Here is a 19,998-nt window from a genome sequence, read left to right on the forward strand (position 1 = left end):
ACTGTGAGACGGATCTTGGAGTCCTAATGGACAATCATTTAAATATGAGCCAGCAGTGTGCTGCAGCTGCCAAAAAAGCTAACACAGTGCTAAGCTGCATTAACAGAGGGATAGAATCAAGATTATGTGAAGTATTAATACCACTTTACAATGCCTTGGTAAGGCCACACCTGGAATACTGCATCCAGTTTTGGTCACCACGATGTAAAAAAGATGTTGAGACTCTAGAAAGAGTATAGAGAAGAGCAACCAAGATGATTGGGAGACTGGAGGCTAAAACATATAAGGAATGGTTGCTGGAATTGGGTATGTGTAGTTTAATGAAGAGAAGGGCGAGGGGTGACATGATAGCAGTGTTCCAGTATCTCAGGGGCTGCCACAAAGAAGAGGAAGTCAAGCTATTCTCCAAAGCACCTGAAGGCAGGACAAGAAGCAATGGAAGGAAACTAGTGAAGGAGAGAAGCAACCTAGAACTAAGGAGAAACTTCCTGACACTTTGAACAATTAACCAGTGGAACAACCTCCCTCCAGAAGTGGTGAATGCTCCAACACTGGAAGTTTTTAAGAAGAGACTGGCCAGCCATTTGTCTGAAATGGTATAGGGTTTCCTGCCTGAGCGGGGGGTTGGACTAGATGACCTCCAAGGTCCCTTCCAACTTTATTATTATTGATCATTGCACAGTCAGCCAGATGTTCAGACTGGATTTGGCATCTTTGTCTACCTATTGATTCCTTACCAAGGACCTGGGATAGGCAGATGTGGATGTTTGATGGTATTATAGATATCGTCGCAGGATGGAAGCAGTTCAATGCCAATGATGTTCAAGTGGTGCTCCAGTTGTTTTGGGATTGCACCCAGGGCACCTAGACTGGACAGTCATTTGTCTGAAATGGTATACGTTTCCTGTCTGAGCAGGGGGTTGGACTAGATGACCTCCAAGGTGGCTTACAACAACAACATCATCATCATTATTATTAATAATAATAATTGCACAGTCAGCCAGATGTTCAGACTGGATTTTACATTTTTGTCTACCTATTGAGTCCTTACCAAGGACCTGGAATAGGCAGATGTGGATGTTTGATGGTATTATAGATATCATTGCAGGATGGAAGCAGTTCCTAGTAAGGCTACCTTTTGGAATTGACTAATGGCGAATTTGTCGATGCCAATGCTGTTCAAGTGGTGCTCCAGTTATTTTGGGATTGCACCCAAGGCGCCTATTACGATTGGTACTACCCTTGCGTGCCTTTGCCACAGTCTTTCTATTTCTATTTGTAGGTCTTTGTATTTTGTTATCTTCTCCAGGTCTTTCTCGTCTATTCTGCTGTTTCCAGGCACTGCCACGTCCACTATCCAGACTTGTTTGTCTTTCTTATCGACAATTATTACGTTCAGGGTGTTATGTTGCAGGTGCTTGTCTGTTTGAATTCTGAAGTCCCAGAGCAGTTTAACTTTATCATTTTCTATGACTTTCTCTATTTTATGATCCCACCAGTTCTTGCTTACAGGCAAATGATATTTCTTGCAGATCTTCCAGTGCACCATTGTTGCTACTTTGTCATGCTGATGCTTGTAGTCAGTCTGTGTGATCTTCTTGCAGCAGCTTACCAGGTGGGCCACTGTTTCTTCAGCTTCTTTGCATAGGCAGCACTTACTGTCTGTTGCTGTCTTCTCAATTTTGACTTTGTATGCATTTGTCCTTAAGGCATGGTCTTGTGTAGCCAGAATTAGTCCCTCAGTCTTTTTCTTCAAGTTTCCTGCTCTTAGCCATTGCCAGGTCTTGTTATTATCTGCTTTCCCAGCTATTTTTTAAATGTACTGGCTATGACGTAGTGCTTTGTCTTCCCATGCGTCTATTCTATTCTTCATTTGGTCTTTCTTGTAGGACACTTTGGTCTCTCCAGTAGTCAGTAAGCCTTCCTGATACATTAATTTCAATGCATCTTTATCAATGTCCTTCAGATATTCTTCCAAAGCTCGTGACCTCCTGGTTGGACTACTGCAACGCTCTCTACATGGGGCTGCCCTTGGGGACCACTCGGAGGCTTCAGCTGGTGCAGAATGCAGCCGCGTGAGTTGTGATGGGGGTTTCCCGATACTCCCATGTAACACCTCTGCTCTGCGAGCTGCATTGGCTTCCGGTTGCCCTCCGGGTGAGATTCAAGGTGCTGGTGATGACCTATAAAGCCCTAAATGGCTTGGGTCCGGTATATTTGAGGGAACACCTGCTGCCGGCATCAAGCTCCCTTCGTCCTGTGCGCTCCCACAGGGAGGGCCTCCTCAGGGTACCACCGGCAAAGATTGCCAGTGGGTAACACCCAGGGGGAGGGCCTTCTCTGTGGGTGCGCCTGCCCTTTGGAACCAGCTGCCCGTAGAGCTCAGGACTGCCCCTGACCTTTGTTCATTCCGCTGGGACCTGAAGACCTGGCTCTTTGAGCTTTCCGGCCAGGGCTGAGAATTTTAATTTGTAATTTTATTTAATTGGGTTTTAATTGGACTTTAATAGGGGTTTTATTTTATTCAAGGACTAAATTTAATTATTTTAATTGTTCTTAACTTTTGTAATGTGTATTGTTATTTTAAATTCCTTGTGAACCACCCTGAATCCTATGGGAGAAGGGTGGTATATAAGTCCAATAAACATAAACATAAACATAAACATTTTTTCTTCTTCAGCCATCTAATGTACTTGCAGCATTCCACGTCCATCTATTTGCCTTGGTAGATAGAGTCTGTCAATGTCACTGCGTGGATGAAGGGCATGATTCATTGTCATTATTTTTCTGGTCTTCCTATCCATTGCTTTTAGTTCTACTTGAGTCCAGTCCACTATTCCAACTGTATCTAATGACTGAATTGGCCTGGTGTTGATTGCCTTCATGGTATTTCCTCCATTGAGTTTGGACTTTAAGATCTTCTTCTCTCTCTTGATGTATTCACCTCTAATCTTTTTCTTGATTTCAGTGTGCTTGATGTTGTCAGCTTGAAGGATACGTCAGAATCCATTTATATTTCATTTTTAACTGTCTCTTGTGTGCAAAACTCAATCTCACCCTTCCCTGGATTCTGCCATTTCCAAGGAGAAGAGGAAACAAGCATGGGATTTTATTACTTTCATTTTCTTACTTAATTGTAACCTTTGTGTATTCCCCTACCTGCTATCCATCACAATATAACCAATTACCAGACATTCCCCTCTTATCTTGCAGATAGCTAAGAAAGGGGGTGGTAAGTGAGGAAGGAATGTGTTCAAAATCTGGATTGTTTCTCCGGATGAAATGTGAGGGGGTGGGAATGATCCTGTTTGTCCCACATGAGGCTTGGCTGATCCAGAACTGACCGAATGAACTGAGGAGTTTGCTTGGGGACACTTTAAAAATATTGGTCTGTGAGGGGTTCTTCAGATCCTGTCTATTATACCCTCTATCATCTATATTTTAGTAAAAGTTCCTGCTTGGATAATCTTGTCCAAGAGTCTTTCTTTCTTAAGATGTGGATTGAAGTGGGTTCTGACACAGACTCTTAATGTTATTTCCATGGGGCATCTTATTCCTTCAGTTTTCACTATTTTTCCTTGTTTGAGAGTAAGTGTGGCACATTTGTCCAAGCCAAACTCCATTGCAATATCTTGGCTATATATACGGACAGTGTTCAGCAGTGATTCTATTTCAGATGATGGTTTTCCATATACCTTCAGATCATCCATGTAAAGGAGGTGGGATAGTCTGGCAGATGTTTTTGATGCTTGATAGCCATGTCCTGAGTTATTCAGCATTGTTGACAGAGGAAACGATGCAATAACAAATAGTAGTGATAATGAATCTCCTTGAAATATTCCTTTCTTGATATTAAGCTCTCCCAGTCATTCACCATTAACCTGCAACTGTTTCTTCCATTGTGCCATCGATCTTTGTGCAAATTTTCTGATGTTTCTACTGACTCCTGTTATTTCTAGGCACTTGATTATCCAGTCATGTGGCAAAGAGTCAAATGCCTTTTTGTAGTCAATCCATGCCACATTCAGGTTGGTCTTCCTTTTCTTGCAGTTTTCCAAGATCATGTTGTCTATTAGGAGTTGATCTTTTGTTCCTCTGCTATTGGGGCGGTTTCCTTTCTGCTCGGGTGGAAAGAGATTGTTTTCAAGTAGATGCTGTTGTACTTCATCAGCTACCACACCAGTTACCAATTTGAAAATTGTTGGTAAGCAGGTAATTGGCCTGTAGTTGCCTGGTGTTGCCCCTTTGCTGGATTTGCTGGATTTTTGCTGGATTTTTCATTATTAGGTAGGTTTTCCCAGTTGTTAGCCACTTTTCAATTTCTCTTCCTTGTAGTACGTATATTGTTGAATTGCTTGGCAATGAGTGGGTATATAACAGATGTTTCAACCAAAACCCATGCAGTTCATCTTCACCTGGTGCTGACCAATTTTTGATCTTCCTTGCTTTTTTTTCTACCATTTTTGTTGTTATTACTAGTTCTTTCATTTCAACTTCTGTTTTATTTGCATCCACCTCTTTTAACCAAGCCGCAGCCTTGTTGTGTTTCTTTGGATTATCCCATATCTGCTTCCAGAACTGCACTGTTTCTTCCTTGTCAGGTACTGACTGATTCATTGTGGTTTCTCCATTGATGGATTGCTAGAAACGTTTCTGACTGGATTGAAATTGGAGGTTCTGCCTATAATTTGCAATTCAGTCTTCGTATCTACTGATTTTCCTGGCTATAGCTGTAATTTGCTGCTTTATTATTTCCAGTGCTTCCTTGATCTTCCTTGTTTCTAAGTGGTATTTCTTGATTAGGTATTCTTTGGTCTTCTTGTTCTTCAGCTTCTTTTCTTTCATCTGTTCTAGCTTGCTTGCATGTGATCTTAACTTGCTGATCTTATTTTCTAGTCTAACCTTCCATTTTTGTGGTGCACTGTTTGTTTGTTTTTTTTCTTTCTTGATTTTGCATCCCAGGTATTCAGTTATAACTGCAGCTGTGCTGTACATTAGGTGGTTTGTTTCTTGCAGTGAATTGGTGCTTATACTTGATATTGAAGTACTTGCATCTTTTAATGCTTGTGCTATCTGTTTCTTTGGGACAAGCTTCAATTCAGGCAGCCTTATTCTGTTGTTTTTGTGCTGTTCTAGATGCTCAGTTATTCTTTGTTTCAATTCTTTTATTTCTTTAGTTAGAGGGCTTTGTTCTTCCTGAGGAAGAGGTGCCTGGTTTCCAAATGAGAACAGTTGTATATCTCTGCTGGATTCCTTCACTGCCAATTCCCCCTGGCTTGCCTCTACATTCTGAATTACTTCTGGCAAGGCTTTGATTTCTTTGCCCTGAGTAAACCTTTGCAGTTCGTCCAATTCTGTTTCTGTGAATACTTTATTTTGTATTATAAATTGGTGTTGATTTGCTAGTCTCTGTTCTGTTATTTCTGGTTCTGAATGTTGTTCTTTCCAGAACTGGTGCATTCATTTTAGATATCCTTTTCTTGTTGGACTTGATCTGTAATAACAGATCATTATTTCTTTGTTTTCAATCACTGTATCTGTGACAGGTAAATACCTTTTCTTCCAGTAGTTATGCAGCTGCTGGCCCTGGTTGCTCAGCCAACAATCCTGAGTCCTGTAACCCATTTTTCACCAGATATCCAGGAACTCCAACATCTAGCGCGGACATCATCATCATCATCATCATCATCATCATCATCATCATCATTATTATTATTATTATTATTATTATTATTATTATTATTATTATTATTTCTGAAGGCACACTGTTCCATTGGTTTATTGTTCTCACTGTCAGAAAATTTCTCCTTATTTCTGGGTTGAATCTCTCCTTGATTACTTTCCATCCATTGTTTCTTGTCTGGCCTTTGGATGCTTTGGAGAATAGGTTGTCTCCCTCCTCTCTGTGACAGCCCCTCAAATATTGGAACACTGCTATCATGTCTCCCCTGGTCCTCCTCTTCATTAGACTAGCCATGCCCAGTTCTTGCAACCGTTCTTCAGATGTTTTAGCCTCTGGGCCCCAAACATCTTTGTTGCTCTTCTCTACACTCTTTCTAGAGTCTCAACATCTTTTTTATAGTGTGGTGACCAAAACTGGATACAATATTCTAGGTGTGATCTTACTAAGGCTTTATAGAGTGGGACTACAGTAGTACCTCACATGATCTTGATTCAATCCCTCTGTTAATGCAGACTAGGATTGCATTGGCTTTTACTACTGCAAGGGAATGATTGAAGTGGAGATTGTACCTTCCCTTACAAGGAAGCCTCCAAGACCAAAGTGTATATTAAAGAGCTTTTAAAATCTAGGCATCTAGACCAGAATTCAAAGCAGTTCTCAGGCTTCTGTTCTGATTGTCTGGAATACATATATTAATAAACATCCTGCTAGTGATAATTTTGGAAAAAATATCCTTTCCTCTTCTCCCAACTTGGCTAATGGGTTTCCCCTAAGAAGTGGTTTGAATGTGCAGTAAAGGCTGGTCTGCTTTGAAATGGCTTCACTTGTACCATTCTTGCTTCCCTCTAACCCCCCAAAAACCTCTTTGGAGCAGTGGGCAGAAAATAGAACCTGTCTCTCACACCACACTTTGGGATCACAAAGACAGGTTTATCTTCTTCACTAGAGTCACCAAACCCCATTGGTAGAGCAAATGACTTTCTGGCGTAGGCCCTTCTGGCATGACCATAGTTGCCTCATCATTTGTAATGTAGAAGTTACCATGCTGGGCAAGCCCAGCTTGGTTCTTTGCAGTAAAAATGAAGTGTTGCCATCCATCAATGATTGCTTCAAGAGAATAAGACAATGCTGGTATGTGTGCGTATATGTGTGTGTGTGTATCTGTGTATCTGTTTCCTTTCTTAGACATATCTCTTCGGTGATAGCTGCACAGAGAGTCACCCTTATCTTCTTGGTATCAGTGATGTGTGAGTAATGTCAAGGGGCAGTAACTTCTTTCAGTTGAATTTTCAAAATCATGCTAAATGTTTGCTAACTAGGATGTGCCAAGACAGGGTGACCTAGCCTGGCACCCATTTACTTTCAAGCAGATAGAACAAAATCATTGACTTCTTCTAGATGCTTTCTTTACCTCTAGCATAAGTTGAATTTTCAAAATCATGCTAAATGTTTGCTAACGAGGATGTGCCAAGACAGGGTGACCTAGCCTGGCACCCATTTACTTTCAAGCAGATAGAACAAAATCATTGACTTCTTCTAGATGCTTTCTTTACCTCTAGCATAAGTTGAATTTTCAAAATCATGCTAAATGTTTGCTAACGAGGATGTGCCAAGACAGGGTGACCTAGCCTGGCACCCATTTACTTTCAAGCAGATAGAACAAAATCATTGACTTCTTCTAGATGCTTTCTTTACCTCTAGCATAAGTTGAATTTTCAAAATCATGCTAAATGTTTGCTAACGAGGATGTGCCAAGACAGGGTGACCTAGCCTGGCACCCATTTACTTTCAAGCAGATAGAACAAAATCATTGACTTCTTCTAGATGCTTTCTTTACCTCTAGCATAAGTTGAATTTTCAAAATCATGCTAAATGTTTGCTAACGAGGATGTGCCAAGACAGGGTGACCTAGCCTGGCACCCATTTACTTTCAAGCAGATAGAACAAAATCATTGACTTCTTCTAGATGCTTTCTTTACCTCTAGCATAAGTTGAATTTTCAAAATCATGCTAAATGTTTGCTAACGAGGATGTGCCAAGACAGGGTGACCTAGCCTGGCACCCATTTACTTTCAAGCAGATAGAACAAAATCATTGACTCCTCTTAGATGCTTTCTTTACCTCTAGCATAACCTGATATAGTTGAAGAATGGAACTTAACTGCCGTTGGAGTCCTTCCTCCTGACTTTCTGCTGTTGGCTGTAAAGAGAAGAGGAAGAGAAGCTTCTCTTACATCAGTGGCTTTTGCAATAGGTTTCCTCATTTGAGGATACATTTATATGTGGGCACTATTACTCATTGTAAATATCCTGTTGATGTGTGAAAAGCAGAATATTTTAACTGATATTACCTATAAAATGTATTCTTTATTAAAAGTCAAGATTCATGGTTTAAAATGCGCAATATGGCTAATGGTTCAAGAACATTTTAATTAAAAGGGGGGAAAAATCAAATCAGCAGGCTTCAAAGTGAGTACAGTGACTCAAATTCTTACTGTAGACATAGTTTGGTTTTAAGGTGAATGTGAAGAAAGTGTTTCTTTTCCTTGACAACTTTACATCTCCGCTTTGGAAATTCTCTTAACTGACTAAATTTGTTGTTCTTGAAAATTAATCAAAGGTCACATAGCTGCATTCTTTCAATAAAGCAGCATGTTTGACATCTTTATTGTTTTGCCCACTCCAATATATAATGTTCCCCTCTTTTTTTGTAGTACCATCAATTCTAAAGAATAATGAAGTTTCATTTGTAGATGCAAACAAAAAAGTTATAGTCATAAGATGCTAAGGGAATAGGTAATAGGAAAGATGAGAAAGAATACAGTAATACAGTAAATTACAGGTAAGTAAGTAATATAGCCCTACTACATGGTTTGACATCCTAGGGAATAAGACAGTGTAGTGGGAATTAGTTGTTTAGCAGAGTGATGGCATGGGGGTGGGAATCTGTCCTCGTGTCTGGTTGTTTTGGTGTGCAGTGCCCTATTAGCATCGTCCTGAGGGAAGAAGTTGAAACAGTTTATGTCCAGGATGTGAGGGGTCTGTAGATATTTTCACAGCCCTCTTTCTGGCTCATGCAGTATACAGGTCCTGAATAGAAGGAGGCTGGTAGCAGTAGTTTTTTCTTCAGTTTTTGATGTTAGGTGTCCATTTTAAGTCCTGAGATATTGTAGAATCTAGAAACTTGAAATTCTGTTGATACCATGTTGTCTAGTATTGTAAGAGGTAGTAGAATAGAAGGGCTTCTCTTAAAACCTACTATCATCTTTACAGTTTTGAGTGTGTTCAGTTCAAGATTGTTCTGGCTGTACCACAAGGCCAGTTGTTCAACTTCCCATCTGTATGCAGGTTCGTCATCATCTCAAATAAGATCAATCACTGTTGCATCATCTGCAAACTTCAGTACTTTAACAGAAGGATCCTTTGAGATGCAGTCATTGGCAAGAGCAGGGGTGTCAAACTACTGGCCCATGGGCTGGATGCGTCACACTAAAACTGCACCCACCCCATTGCCGGCAATGGGAAAAAAGTCGTGATATGTTGCAACACGTCAAATGGTGTCGCAAGTTTGACATGCATGGTATAGAGAGAAAAGAGTAATGGAGAGAGCATACAGCCTGGGGGGGCACCTGTGTTAATTTACAGCTATCTGATGTGATTTTGCCTAGCTTCACCTGCTGCTTTTCTATTTGTTAGAAAGCTTATGATCCACTTACAAATGTGGTCAGGCACAGCTAGCTAAGTCAGTTTAGTGAGAAGAATATCTGGAATGGTAATATTGAATACAAAGCTGAAATCTACAAAAAGGTCCTTGGAGATTCCATATGTTATAAGATATAGTGCAGTGCCATGTTAACAGCATCTGCTGATCTATTTGTTCAGTAGGCAAATTGCAAGGGGCCTAACAGGGGATCCATGATGGTTTTCTGGTGGGCCAGCATTAACTTTTCAAAGGTTTTCATAACTACAGATGTCAGAACAACCAGTCTGTAGTTGTTCAGCTCCTTGATGGAGGGTCTCTTTGGCACTGGGATGATAGTAGAGCAAGAAGGAATGCAATACATCTCTAATGATTTATTAAAGATGTGGGTGATGATGGGGGGGAGCAATTGCTCAGCACAAACTTTCAAGCAAGAAGGAGTTGTCTTGTCTGGGCCTGGTGCTTTTCCAGGCTTTTGTCTGTGAAATAGACCTTACACATCTTTTTCTGTGATCACCAGAGGTCCCGGGGGGCCCAGAGGTATTGAGTCAGTTGTAGGAAACTTGGCTGTTGTTGGTGTGTCTGAGATATTTTATATTTAATGATAGAAATTCTTCAAAAGCAGCTTGTTAGTAAAATAAACATAAATTTGCCATCTTTTCAAATCCCTAACTTGCTATATTTTGGATACTGAATAATCATCCAAAATAGCTGAATAAAGATAATGTGACATTGTGGATCAAGGATAATTAAATGCCCTGGGTGTGTGGATATATTCTCTAGTTAGATATCATGGCAGAAAGCCCAGAGTTGGTTGTGCAAATGAAGCTGTTTGATTACTACCAAAGATACCTACTTGCTTTATTTACTATTGTTATCTGCTGCTGTACTGGAATTCATCATCCAGCATGTGTAGTTTTCACAGGGCAGGGAGACAAATCCAAGTGTACACTGCTCCAGGATAAGCTTTTTAAACCTTGAAGTGCTATATGTGAGTCTGCTGACTTTAAAATCTGAGAGATGATGATTCAACCAAGACAGTTCAAACCAAGATAATTGTCTTAGAGGAAACTGGGACTGAAAGCTGAGAATTCCACTAAATTGTGATCTTTTGAGCTGTCTCGTGTTAAGTGACAATGACAGTATGTGTTGAGCAATGAAGACTTTTGTCATGCTCACTTTTAGATCTGAATGAGAAAAAAAGTGCATGTACATTACCTTCCCTTATGTTCTCTTTATCGACAGAGAAGGTCTGAAAATAAATTCTTCTTACTTTGAGCTGAATGGGATTATGATACTCATCTATCTAGGAATTGATCCCTATGCAGGAATCCCCATCAAGGGAAGCACTATGATGGTTGTGCTGAACAGGTGTACTAGGTCTTTTAAGACATCCCCTGCCAACAAGAAATGTAAGAAAGGATGTGGATGGAGTAGGTGAGCACGTCTCTCTGTCTTGCTTAAGGGGTTATCATGCCTGAATGTGACTTGTGTTTGCAAGCTTAAGAATGTGTGTTGGGATTCTGCTCTGCCCTTGAGCTTCACTAGAGATTACTATTTTCCTCCCTTAGATGGCCTCTGCAAATGACACTCGACAGATGCCCAAGGATGCTGCTGACCAAAACTTTGATTATATGTTCAAGCTTTTAATCATTGGCAACAGCAGCGTAGGCAAGACATCGTTTCTCTTCCGATATGCTGATGATTCCTTCACTTCAGACTTTGTTAGTACTGTTGGTATCGACTTCAAGGTGAAAACTGTCTACAGGAATGAAAAAAGAGTCAAGCTGCAGATTTGGGTAAGATATTTTACTGTTCATGGGAAGCAGAGTATAGGTATAGGAACTGTAACCTGAAGTTGGCACAGCTCTAGATCAGTCAACCAGTCTGTGCCTGGGCAGTTCAAGGACTGCAAATGGGCATACATTACTTTCTTTGGCTAAATCTTAAGAGGGAGAAGGAGCAGTAGAGAATAATGAAAACATGTATTCTTAACTAAAGTAGACCACGCTCTAGTTAACCTGCTGCATTTCTGAGCTTTGGGGAGGTATTGCATTGATATAATCATTACATATCCTCTTAGATTTCAGCATCTTTAAGAGTTTTTCCCCTTACATGAAAAGGAAGAGTACAGTACTCATTTGGTATAAAACAATATTCTGTGCTCATGCTGATTCATGACATATCAATTGATGGGCCAACATGCATGTTATCAGCAGTGAGGTAGATTTCCTGAGTAAGAGTTAAAACTGAAGAAAATATCTCCAAAGCAATTGGAATCCTCAGTTCTTCTCAGGATGTTGCTTTTATTGATTTAGAATCAGCCTTTGATTGCAGGGAAGCAGGAATAAGCATGCATAAATTTCTGTACTAGAAACTCTAAATTCCACATTTATCAGTCACTGACCTGCCTTCTCTGGTGCCTGCTCATTTATAACTAGAAATGTCTCCTCTTCTAGCTAATCCAGAAGTATATAAAACATAAAGCATCCATATGATTTCCAATTGAATGATAATTGGAGAAATTATCATACTAGTGCCTTTCTTAAAAGGTGTGACACTGATAGAATGTTTCCAGTCTTTAGACATGGAAACTGTTAGTAATAGGTATAATTAGAGAGGCCACAGGGAGAGTATGTATAAATAGATTTGTAAACTTAAAAACTCATATTTTAACCAGCCATATCAATATTCCTGGAAAGATGTATGTGAAAATTAATTTCAACACTTTTGTTGTTTTTGTTTATTTTTGTTTTATAATTCTTTTTTATTTTCCCCCAAGATGAAATACAAAATACAGCATGAAAAAAACAGCAAAACAAGAATTACAGACAGGGCACACAAAAAAGGGGAGGGGGAGTGTATATAACAAATATAAAATTAACAGTAAAGATATAACCTCCATCCTAGATAGAATGATGATACCTGTATCTAAAACTAATCTAATAGGCTTTCCCCCCCCACACACACACACTTGCATTGTAGGTCTAAAATAGTTATATATTTTCCATCTATATTTGCTAAATTGCTATTTTACAACCCATTCTCTTAACAAATACCCCAAATATATAAATCTATTGTCTGTCAATCAAGTCAACCAATACCTGTTCACTGAAAGCAAGCTGTTAACTGTTAAATCCCCAATTAAATTTCAAAGCCATCTGTTAACAGTCTGTTATTATATTTAACTTGCAGAAACTCCACAATGTTTTTGTTTTTTGTACCTTTCAGTCAGGCTTGACTCCTAGTGACTGCCTGGTCTAGATTCTTCGGACTTCTTAGCAAGGTTTTTCAGAAGTGGTTTGCCATTGCCAGCTCCACAGGGCTGAGTCAGCGTGACTGGCTTGTGTTCACTCAGCTGGCTTTGTGCCTCAGGCAGGACAAAACTCCTAGTTTCTAGCCTGATGCCTTAAACTGCTATAGCTATAACAAACTGGCTAAATATGTTTAATATGGCTAAAATGAATCTGCATTTGAATAAAACAAATTTTATTTGTTTTTCCTGACCTTTGCCATTGTTTTAATTTTTCAGCTGATATTATTTCCCCACTTTTTAATAAGATGGATCCAATTAATATGTGTTTTAACAGACTATTATTTAGGTGTTAGGTAACACAGGAAAAAAGCTAAATGAATGCTCTTTGTTGAAATGGTTTAAATTATTATTGTAATGGACCATCTTCTAATGCAGTAGGACCTTGGCTGGAGGTATCCAAGTATCAGTTTTCACTTTGTTTTCATAAGAATTGTCACCTAATGCTAATTCTGACAGAAAAAGCACCAGTGGATTTTACAGGCACTCTTTGGCCTCCCAAAACTAACTTGAATGCAAAACTCAGATATTTCTTTGGGGAGACTGACAGCATGTGTATTGGGATCACTTCAGTGTTTAGATGTGGCATCTTGCTCCAGTGACTCTGGGATGGGAAGCACTACTAAAGGTTCTTAGATCTGGCAAAATGTTTTTCAAAATATTGAGGATCCAACTTCTTACCTATTTGAATACATAATGGCCTTTGACTCAAAGCACAGAGCCTACATCATTCAGTTGCCAGGCCCACTGAGCTGTGAGGTCAGATAATTTGCTATTCTGGTGTGTTTAAGGCCCCAAGTTTCATGGGCTTCTTGTTTCTTATTAATATCAACTAATAAGAGAAGATATTTGGCAACCGTGTGATAATGTTGTGTAAGTGCTCGATGCAGCATTATGCACAGGCAGAAGCTGCTGACTTTGTCACCGAATGTCACACAAGGGGCCATGACTTTAATAGAGGAAAAGATACCAAGTATATTCCACCCTGTGACAACTCCCTAATCTTTAATAGGATGCAACAATTTATTTAAAACATTTGTAAATTAACTCAATGCTGAAAGGCTTGAATAAATGGAATATGTTTTTTGTTTTCCAAAAAAGCTACTCATCATACTTTCTATACAATGGTATAACAGTGACAACTTGTCAGCACTTTCATCATTTGACTAAGGGTTCTTAGGAAAGATAGATTAACCACTAGATAATTTTGCTTTGCTTCCTACATGTGACATCAGATATAAAGCATCTTTCAACAACAATAAACACTTTGTGAAAAAGGCTGGTTTCATTTATGCTCCTTGATAAAGCTGAGTATAATGCTCAAGAAGAGGAAAAAAAGAGTAGAAAAATAGGGCCAGCCTAACAATACCCACCCATGTGGTTTTAGATGGTCTTCAAAGTTTGTTCTATATTGGAGGGAACAATATGCAGTAAAACCCAGTATCTTATTCAAGCAAATAATAAATATCAGACCTAGTTAGGCTGCATTGATTTTTTTTTGGAGTGGCCTTGATTATTTTTATTTGGAATCCTGTATACAATCTTCCCTTGTTTTTTTCTACATTCTTTCCCCCTTTTATTTAGAGAGATTTTGTTTCATTGGTTTAATAACACTTTTCTTATTAAAAATGTTCCCTATGTGCAAGATTGCATAGTTAGGCAGCTAGACTGCATATGAGGTTTTAGGTATAATTCATTATCTAGTATAAAATCATTTTTTGATAGAATAAGAATTCCCTTGCTAGACAGATGAGGGTATGTCAGACTTTACCTGATTGTAATGTTCTTTTACTATGGAACCCCTGAAAGCCAGGATTGAACAGGCAATTGAATGAGAGATCTCTTTCCTAGTGTGTCTTTTACACTCTTTTGTGATCTATAAGGCAGCAGTCCCCAATCTTTTTGGCTGCAAGAACCGGCAGTTTTGAAGGTGGGGAGGGGAATGGTTTCGTGCGTGAAGCCTAAATCCTGCACATGTACAAATGAAGCTTTGCGCACTCACCTGCCATTTTGATAGCCCTTCCCAATGGGCCATGGCCTGGGGTTTGGGGACCCCTACTGTAAGAGATGTGATAGTTAGCCGGACCGGCCACTTGCAATTTTTTTATTGCTTTTAAAATGATAACAGAAAAAGGGAAAAAAGCAGAAGGAACAAAACACAAAAATATATGCATTATCAAAATACATAGCAAGTGTTTCAAAATAAATGAAAAAACACAACAAGAAAATTAAGATACAGAGTATAATACATTGAGACAATAAACAGCTACAATTGTGTATATATAATTATCTAATGCAAACATTATTCAGGTATATACATATATTTATCAGATGTAACTTGTTTGCAATATTTATAGTAAAACATCTGTTAACAACATTGTTTGAATCAGCAGCATTTGCAGTTTCTGAGACATCCTAGATATCAAAACAACTGGTTAAATCTTTTAAAATTAGAAAACCTATTATAAGTTTCTATGAATATTTGTTATCAATTAATCAATTTGATATGCAGGTAGTAAGAAATGAGTGGGATAAAGACTTACAGGTTCCTATATTGCCTAGAGTCCTAGACAATGGAATAGTGTTTTAACGTCTATACCTAAAATGTCAATGGACGTAAATCTACAATTTATACATCAAAAATAATACTTAGAATTTATTGAACTCCATTACATTTGTATAGAAAAATATTATCTAAGAGCATTTTGTTGGAGATGTAACAAGGACACTGTCCTATACTTACTAAGTTTTGGGGGAAAGTAGCGAAATATATAAATATAACTGTGCATCAAAAACTAAAATGTTCAGAGCATAATATTCTCTTCAACAAGCTGCATACTACATGGAATTTTAACAAGTGGACAATATAAATGGTTTCTCCATCCACTTTTAGCTAAAGGACTAATACTGCAACATTGGAAGATAAATGTAAGGCTCCATTTACTCAATGGATTGAAGACCGGATTGTATTTGGTATCTATTAACAGATTGCCTATAGACATAGATTTTGTATGGATATATATAAGGAAATGGGAACTCTTTTTCAAAGTACTATAGGTTTAAAAAGCATGCTAAGTGTATTAGAATAATATAATGAATAATGAATGTTTGTGTTAGATAATTATACATAGTTTTAACTGTTTAGTGGATGTCTGTAACATTAATAAAATATAATTAATGCTGATATTCTTGAGGCACAATGTAGATGTCAACTCTTCAAAAAAAAATGCTACTAATTATATACCATTGTGCCATATTGGTATGAGGGTCCATTATATTGACTAAGAAGTTCTGGGAATTGTAGTGCAGTGCATCAGATCAACAGATTGGGAAAGTCTGTTCTAGGTGGGCTCATTCCATACATCTTGTATGCAATTTGCTAATTGTCTATAGCTTCAGTCTGCAGTCCTTAAGGGTGCTTTTTTAAATTGGAGAAAGCACCATGAGTTTTTGAGAAAAGAATGACTCTTTGGATCTGCATATTTGCATACTGCCCCATAAGACTGAAAAGATAGTTCTCTGATTTTTCTCATTGTTAGGTTGGCCCTTGTTCCATGTGGTTATTTTGGAGGAAGGGACAGACTAGAATACCCTTTTTCTATTCCATTAAAAGAGCCCTCAGGCCAAAATCCTCACAAACTGAAGTGTTGATGAGAATCTCTGTTCCTCTTGTGGCTTTATGGTCTGTGCTTTGATAACAATTCCACACTGGGGAAGCATTTCTACACTAGTGAATCTTTTAGGTCAGGAACTTGCTGTCCTTTCTATCCTTAGTCTTTGATAATGCATCAGAAGCAACCCATTTCCAGTTTGCTGTCCTCTTTTCCATCATTTAAATGTTCCATTAAGCTTTCAAGCTCTTTAAATTTTAATTAGAGTCAAATGCCAATCCTCACATACACCAGTGCCATCATGGAAATGCTGCCCTCAACCAGAGATTACTGTAAAAGGAGACTGTATGTCAGAGCCCTGCAGAGTAAGCACTGGTTTCCACAGTAACAGTGAATCTTTGGGCTCCAGGAACAGATGTCAGGAGAATCAAGGAGGAGTCTAGTCTCCATATGCTCTTCCATAGCCTTTCTGTGCCTGTGCTTTGTAGGTGGCTTTATCTCACTTGATTCATTATTATTGTCATGTTTTCTCAGAGAGTGCTTGAAACCATGAACAAACAGAATTGCTTTAGACTATAGATTTCTCCCAATGGGATTTCTGAACTTTTGAGATTGACTGAGGTTGGGCATACTCTGCATCTGTTAGCCACACATCAATCTTAAAAATGAAAAGACTCTTGTATCAATGCAGCAAGAGCTATGTTGAGCTAGGGGTGCTGCTTGATAGGTTGATTGATTACACAAGTAGGCAAGATGGGAGGTCACAGAAATTTCTGATGATAATATAAAAAGAGGATAGATGAAACTGACCAAGACATGACAAAGCAAGTAGTTAGATAGGGATCTCTACATGGGGGCTTTGTCTGAAAGGGAAAGTCATCTAATTGACCAGTGTCCTTTTCCCGTTTCTGTCTTTCTAAGGACACAGCTGGCCAAGAGCGTTATCGGACCATCACAACAGCCTACTACAGGGGAGCAATGGGTTTTTTACTCATGTATGATATTTCCAACCAGGAGTCTTTCAACGCTGTACAAGACTGGTAAGGTTTGCTGCACAGAATCCTGAGTTGGAACAGGGATTTCTTCTGTCAAGAGAGTTATTTCCAGTTATGAAAACAGACTTTGAAATGTGCTCAGTTGATAATTTAACCATCTTGCTATTTAGGAACTTGCTCAGGGCCAGAATTCCTTACCAGTACATTAAGGGGCGAAAGCTGAGTTGGAGAGCAGTGTCTTATGTGCACAGCAGCTCCTAGGCTCCATTATTGATTCTCCAATTAATGGATTTTGGCAACAGAGAAATATCAGGGCCCAAAATAATACTGCCAGTCATAACAGGTGACATTGTATGGCTTTATCAACTGACTCATTATAAAGCACCTTATAAATCAGGATACATGCCCCCATTGTACACCAGTAGTCCTCAACTCATTCCTGGTGCTTAACAACTGTTCAGAGATATGACAGATTCAGAAAGAGAGCTTTCTAGCTCTCCTCACTTCTGGCTGTTATACAATATTGTGCTGTGCCCACCCCCATCACATGACTGCATTTTAGGCACTTGGCAACAGGCTCACATTTAACTGGTTACAGCATTCTGTAGTCACATGGTGGTTTCTGCAACAAATGCCCATTTGAGAGAAGAGATTTGCATTTATGACTGAATATATTATTTACTGAACACTATAAAAACAATAATAAAATCAGGTTTGGTCACATGGATGCCTCAACTTATGACTGTCACAACTTATGACCAAATTCTGTTCCCAATTGCAGTCATAAGAACTACCTGTACAATCTAGCTGATCTGGTAGTGTTCTATGCTACTGGAAGAGTCTGTTGCTTGTACATAGTTTCAAGATCCTTGAAATATTTAAGAATCTGATATGCCACAAATATCTGTCATGAATATGGAGCAGGATATTGGATTATTCTGTTCTCACACTCCAAATATGAGGTTTTTCTGCTGCACAATTTTTGCTTAACAAAATAAAAGAGTTGGAAGAGACTTTGGAGCTCTTCCAGTCCAATACCCTGCTCAAGCAGGAGGCCCTATAATATTTCAGACAAATGTCTATCCAATCTCTTCTTAAAAACCTCCATTGATGGAACACCCACAACTTCTGGAGGCAGGTTGTTCCACTTTTTAATTGTTCCCATTGCCAGGAAATTTCTCCTTATTTCTAGATTTCTTCTCTCCTTGATTAGTTTCCATCCATTGCTTCTTGTCTTGCCTTCTGGTGCTTTGGAAAATGTCACTAGACTAGACATACCCAATTCCTGCAACCGTTCTTCATATGTTTTAGTCTTCAGCCCCTCTCTCATCTTTATTTCTCTTTTCTGCACTCTTTTCAAAGTCTCAACATCTTTGTTATAATATGGTGACCAAATTATACTTAATATGCCTTATAGTAGGAGAGAGCCTTTTGGGGAAAATGACCCCAGATGCTTAGGCAGATCTTCAGGCAGAAACTTAACCATGTTGATTTGATGCACGTAATCTTTATGTGATATCTAGCTTACTGTGAGCCAATCTCATGCTAGAAAGAATACTGAATAGACAGTAAACTGTTGGGATGGTTTATAGATGAAAACTGGCATTCTATACCACACCATCTTTCTCTCTGCTTTTCACTAAACACTGTGTCTCAATTAGTTAGTTGAGCAAAGAAGTCACCAACATTTTCAGTGTTATAGTATGGACATAGATATTTTAGCCACTGAATGCTTTGCTGCAAATTTATCTCACATTAGTCTTTGAGAAAGTGTGGAGTCTCTTTGTCCAAATTAGCTGGGAAAATTGTTACATGACTGCAAATATTCCAAAATACTGTATTTCAGAAAAAAGAAATCCCACATTTTTGGTGGTGCTTGATCCATAAAAACTCAACAGTACCAGTATTAGTACCAGTCTGCTAGCTTTTACACTGATATAAAACTCTTGGTTGCTTTTAGCAGTATTGTATAGCTTTACAAAATTTCTAACCTGCAAGCCGGTGTATTCATCCAAACCAAGAAACAAGTGCTGAATGTTGTAGGTATTGTATCCCCTCTCCTTCTGCTCCAATTCCAGCAGTCCCTTAATCTTAATTTAGAGGGTGGATTTCACTGTGGCAGTTTGGCATGTTATCTTGTAATTTAGAAACTTAGGAAACATCCTGAAAAAGAACAGGAAACAAGAACAATAGCAAGAAGCCAAGTCTCAGTGGTTTCTAGCAAAATGTAATAAATAGCAATCAAATCCACATCCCCAAATATATCAAAGATAAAAGGGGCCAAATCCTTAAACAACAAATATGATTTTAGCATTAAAAGATCAATAGCAGTTGAAAACACATCTTCTGTGGAGGATAAGCTAGTGTAGAAGTGAGACCAACCTTCTAGAACACGAGAAAGCAAGCAGACTGAAGAGCCAAGGAAGGGAATTCCACAGCACTTTAAAGCTCTTATGGATTCCAAACTTTACAGAGCAGGATGCACTTAGAACGGAAAGCAGGCGAGGTCAAGCCATTTGGGCATTTAGATGAAATAACACTGTACCTTACATTGGAAATCTCTTGGAGCCAACTTAATCAGAGGAGATGCCATGTGCTGGAGAAATTCTGGCTGCTATTTTTAAACCTATTGCAGTATCTGGGAATCCTTACACAGGCTAGAAGAAAATAACCAGAAGATAAAGAATACCCAGATTA

General features: G+C 38.8%; 1 protein-coding gene across 4 annotated transcripts in view; it reads left to right on the forward strand.

The window, feature by feature from the left end:
• Window positions 1-19,998, forward strand: part of RAB3D (RAB3D, member RAS oncogene family) — a 77,895-nt gene that overhangs the window by 51,194 nt on the left and 6,703 nt on the right. For all 4 annotated transcript variants that reach the window (XM_083354716.1, XM_083354719.1, XM_083354717.1 and 1 more), the window contains 2 exons: window positions 10,954-11,181; window positions 17,228-17,346. In XM_083354716.1, the coding sequence (XP_083210842.1) occupies window positions 10,954-11,181; window positions 17,228-17,346 (347 nt within the window). The remainder of the gene's footprint in view (window positions 1-10,953; window positions 11,182-17,227; window positions 17,347-19,998) is intronic.

Source organism: Vipera ursinii (genome assembly GCF_947247035.1).
Source record: "Vipera ursinii genome assembly, chromosome: 2".
NCBI lineage: Eukaryota > Metazoa > Chordata > Lepidosauria > Squamata > Viperidae > Vipera > Vipera ursinii.